Source organism: Nilaparvata lugens, unplaced genomic scaffold (genome assembly GCF_014356525.2).
Source record: "Nilaparvata lugens isolate BPH unplaced genomic scaffold, ASM1435652v1 scaffold10363, whole genome shotgun sequence".
Classification (NCBI taxonomy): domain Eukaryota; kingdom Metazoa; phylum Arthropoda; class Insecta; order Hemiptera; family Delphacidae; genus Nilaparvata; species Nilaparvata lugens.
In genome coordinates, this window is record NW_024089029.1 from 1 (window position 1) to 5,211 (window position 5,211).

Here is a 5,211-nt window from a genome sequence, read left to right on the forward strand (position 1 = left end):
CTGAATGTGGAAACCCGTGGAGTTGGAGAAAAATTCAGACTTTAATTGATAACTTTGGGGTTTCTATTTTTAGCTTTATTACTATACCATTCATTAGAATTTTCAATACAGAATAAAATTGAATAAATAATCAACGGATTAATATGATTTGAGTAAACTGCTATACCTGCTATGAAGCCATGGAAACCAGGGGCCTTCTCGTTATTGTCTTATCATTATTAATACAGGAAATATTTTCTATTTGAAATCAATTGTTTAACCTTTTTCGTTCCCCTTTCCTCTAGATCCAAGCACCTACAGAGACGTCTGCTGGGACCTGAATGAGAGGGGAGCAGTGGGTGAACTATTCTCCATCTCTGTCTGTGAACGCCACTTCGGTTCACGCCGATCTAGCCAAACGTCTCCTCAGTTCTATCCGAACTTATCAACGATATCTACATGTGTGACGAGTACTATGGTAAAACCTCCTTTCATTTATTTGTAAAAATATACTTTCGATAATCTAATTATGTATATTCTATTCAATAAATAGTCATATTTTTAAATAGCCCATCTAGGGCAAAAATAAAATCCATGATAAAATTTGTTGAATGAGAATTGATATTGTGCAATTATTCCATATTTGAAAAAACACTAGTCCTGTGTAAAAGTCTAATAAATGTGGAAGCGACAAAAATAAAACTGTTATTTCAGAAATAATCCATTTAGGCCATTAGGTTTGTAGTGTGGCTATATTGTGATATTTCAAAAAATTCAGTACCGTACTCAATAAACATTGGCTGAACATTTTTTGGTGGCACCAATATATCCTAATAAAATGGATGAATGTTCTGTAGAATTTGATTTGGAGTCACATGTTTTGTAACTATTATGTAATTTTGGCGAAATAAACATACAACTGTCTCAAGTTCAGATCTTCTATTATTATTAAGAAATTTCAAAAATGTGCACAGTACATTTCTGATAAACAATGAACTAAAAGACAAGAAGTATAATTTTCTACAGTAATTCATTCCATTGCGATAACTTGATAATATCAAAATCGAAACAATAATTGTGAAAATTTCACTAGAGAAAATTTTGACTGGACAGCCTTAATACTTTTATCCTGACCATTAATACCTGAGCATATTGAGATACCTACAACTTCCTTAATAATGAATATCGGGGAACCGAGCTTCGCTCTAGAGTACAAAAGCATAGAAAATGTACAACGAAAGAGGAAATTATTATTATATATTTATAGTTTTATATTCGTATGGCTTTTATTGATAAGGACTAACTTTCTGATAGAAGTTCACTTCTCCTGAGTATAAATTTAAGCCGTCAATGTTCCTCACGATGTTATATATCAGCCGGGACCGACAGTTTAACGTGCCCATCCGATAACACGGGAGTAACCTGGTTCAAAACTGTTCACGCGGGACCTCTGGGCTGCTTCGCAAGCACTATACCCACTAGATCACGGCGGTCACTTTCACAACTTCTCTAATCCGCTTCCACAATCTTTTCAAGTGCGTACAAATGACGACGAGTGCGAGTGTGGATGGCTACTATGCCCGCTCGCCTTCACTCCACCTGTATGGATGTATATACAGCGAGCCGCTTGACAAATGATTTGGCCAGCGACTTGACGAGAGTGTGGCGCTTTCATAACAGTTATTTTTCAAAATATACTTTACATTTGTTTATGTTTAATAATTGTGATGGGTTTCAGAACTTCTTCACTTTTTTGTTCAATGGATTGTGATGGGTTTCAGGAGAGAGCGTACTGCACATAGCAATCGTGAACGAGGACCCAGCATGGTGAAGTTCCTGCTGAACTCGGGAGCCGACTTCCACGAACGCTGCTTCGGCAACTTCATGTGTCCCGAGGACCAGAAGGCATCCCGCTCAGACTCCTTCGATCACGAATGGGTCAATCTCTGGCCTGTCACCAACTACGAGGGGTCAGTTCTTTCAACACTCCAGTTCTTTCAAAAACTAGTTCTTTCAAAAACGTTAGTTCTTTCAAAACTCCAGTTCTTTCAAAAACGTTAGATCTTTAAAAACTTCAGTTCTTTCAAAACTCAACTTTTTCAAAAACTCTAGTTCTCTCAAAAACTGCAGTCCTCAATCTGCTCTCAGCTCTCAGTCTGCTGAATATCATTTATGAGTTGAAATTTTGCGTCCCGGTGGTTTGAAAATCACTCAAAGTTGTTTTATCTGATCACATTCCTTCTTCTTACCCACGCACAAGCCTAGCTGGAGCTGGATAAAAACACATTTACTTTCTGAGTACCAACGAGTACGATAGGCTACCAATTTCGTAGTTGTGAAGTTGATATTGTGGTAGTTACCTTATCCATACTGAACTAAAAGGACTTTGATATTTGATATTTAAAGCATCCAGTGGCCTCCTAATAAAGAGGTATTAGGAATTGTCATCTCAATTTTGAAGTTGAGTCATTTCTAATTGATAAAGCATTGGAGGATAGTGATTGCCGTTGAAATGCTGAAATGCTTGACATATTGTCAGTAAACCCCAATTTATTGAAAATCGAGATGCAGGTTTTTTTTTGTTAATGAAATTGACAATAAAATCAGCCTTTCCTAATAAAATCTGTGTCCAAAATAAAATCAGTAAAACCAAATCCATAAAACCACCGTCCTTCTATCATCATAGTTCAGCAAGTTTTCAGTTACTTTTCTAATTCCAGATCATGCTTGTCTGAATTTTTCAACATTATATGGTGGATCTATCAGAAAGAATTGATGTGTGATATAATCTTCAACTTAAAAAATTATACAATATTTGAACCAACAGTTTGTTATTTTTTGTTGCAGTTATGTGTACTGGGGCGAATACCGCTATCGTTTGCTGCATGTTTGGGTCAGGAGGAGTGCTATCGGCTCATGTTAGCCAGGGGGGCCAACCCCGACAACCAGGACACTAATGGCAACACTGTTCTTCACATGCTTGTCATCTATGAAAAAATGGTCAGTCTTAATTACTCTCAATAAAATAATTATTATCATTTAGAAGAGAATGAGCAGTGATAAAACTTTGAATCTCTTCAATGATGTGGTAGAGGTGCAATGTGCCATGAAACATGAAGTACTAATCGTTCTCAAAAATATATTGTGGTATTGACAATATCGTTGTATTTTTGTTATGAAGAAATACCAAATCTCCTCAAATACGGTATAACTTTTAATCTTATTCCCTTCTCTTCTAGATTCTACGTGGCTCTTTTGAAATAGTTCATCTTGTATGGACTATGTAATATACTAGAAGAATCTTGATAATCTTGAACAATTTGGCAACACAGATTTGTTGTTTTATCACATCAGACAAGTTTCAACTTGTTTTATTGAGAGTATAGCTCTCATTGCGTTTCTTACACTATGATAGAAAGGTAGGATATATATTAGATTTAGTCTTTATATATGTTTCTTACACTACGATAGAAAGGTAGGAGATATATTAGAGTTAGTCTTTATTTATGTGCAAATGTTGTATTCAATAATATTTGATTATTTCCGGGAACGTTTGACACAGCTTACGAGCTGGGTGCCAACGTATCGGTGAGAAACATTCAGAACTTGACACCTTTGACACTGGCGGCCAAGTTGGCCAGAATTGAAATGTTCTTCCACATAATGAACATCGAACGAGAAATTTACTGGCAAATTGGTGAGAGAAAATTATTCTTTACCTTCATAGAACTAATAACTTACGCCAAGAGCCCAAAAATGGTTGGAGCTTGAAAAATATTACAAACTTACTTCTTGCTCAGCCTATTACAATTTTGTTGCATCACATGATAATCTCCCAAATAATGAAGATTGAACGAGAAATTTACTGAAAATTGGTGAGAGAACATCATTTTTCGCCTTCATAGAACTAATAACTTACTCCAAGAGCCCAGATATGATTGAGGCTTGAAAAATTTTACATACCGGTACTAATATGAAACGCTAGAATATTGTCTAATACTATCACTAATAATAGACAATATTCTAGTGTTTCATTATGGATAAATATCACTACATCTCACCTAAAACAGTATACCTATTTCTTGCTTATTTTACAATTTTGTTACATCATAGGCAGCATACTAATAGACCTACTATATCTAGGCCTACTAATGTGTAAAGTCTAATCTGTAACAGTATTGGATAATAAACAGGATTCCAACAATAAACTGTTATATAATTTGATTGTATGGAAAGATAAACTGTGGTATTCTTCCATAATTGAAATAAAAGATGTTGAAGATGTTTAAATTACCATGAAACCTGGTTCTGTAATTCAAATTAAGTTTGAACAAGTATATAGGGGTATTGACTTCATCAACGTCTTATTCTTTCAAATTGTTATAATTTACACATTTTAATATATTGTCATTGTCACATATTGTTAAATCATAGATACTCAAAAATGTATATGTTGAAGTTTTGAAATTTTATCTATTCCACGTTCTATTCCAGGTAGTATTACTTGTGCGGCCTATCCCTTGATGCTGATCGATACAATAGATATTGAAACAGGGAATATTAGCAAAGATTCGGCTCTCAATCTTGTCGTATTTGGGGTGAGTTATCATATTTGAACATGTCTGTTGACTTTGACAACAAAATTGTTATAAAATATTCAATACTCATAAATGCCTTGGCAGAAGCATTCAATATAAAAATATAGCATATTATAGCTGTAGTAGATTGGGTACTTTTGTAGCAATCACGGTTTTAACCAATGTGACTAGGACACATTGTTTAATACCTATAGTATTCTGGGTACATTGGTTTTAAATATAATTTTCCTATGCTTCATTCAATTTATTCGTTCCAGGATAAAGATGAACATTTGGACTTGATGGAAGGAGTGCTGGTGGATTTGCTTCATGCCAAATGGAATGCATTTGTCAGTTCAGGTGAATAATAAAAGATTGCATATTTCTTACTCAATTATTATTTAGTTAGTTATTCATTCACAATGGAGACAACGTGTTTCCCCCATATGTCACTTTTACAATATAAATTTTGAAAATACAAATGAAAAAATGATGAAAAATAATACAAAAAGAAATAAATAATATTCATAGTCTCTATCTTTCAACATGATATTTCTCTTTTACGCGTGACATGAATGGGCTTTGATTGCATTTGAATGTGAATTTACAGTATTTCAACATTGCTTAGTTATATATTGTTTGGCAATCGTCAATA

The 5,211-nt window shown here is 34.3% G+C and overlaps 1 protein-coding gene across 1 annotated transcript; it reads left to right on the top strand.

Moving 5' to 3' along the window:
• Positions 1-1,760: 1,760 nt before the first annotated feature.
• LOC120355345 (transient receptor potential cation channel subfamily V member 5-like) lies at positions 1,761-4,916 on the top strand (the record flags this gene model as incomplete). The annotated part of the gene is given in 7 exon segments (XM_039443696.1): positions 1,761-1,799; positions 1,802-1,949; positions 2,827-2,843; positions 2,846-2,978; positions 3,525-3,676; positions 4,474-4,577; positions 4,835-4,916. Coding segments are annotated over 7 exon segments (675 nt in total), but the record flags the coding sequence as incomplete, so codon positions are not given.
• Positions 4,917-5,211: the final 295 nt, after the last annotated feature.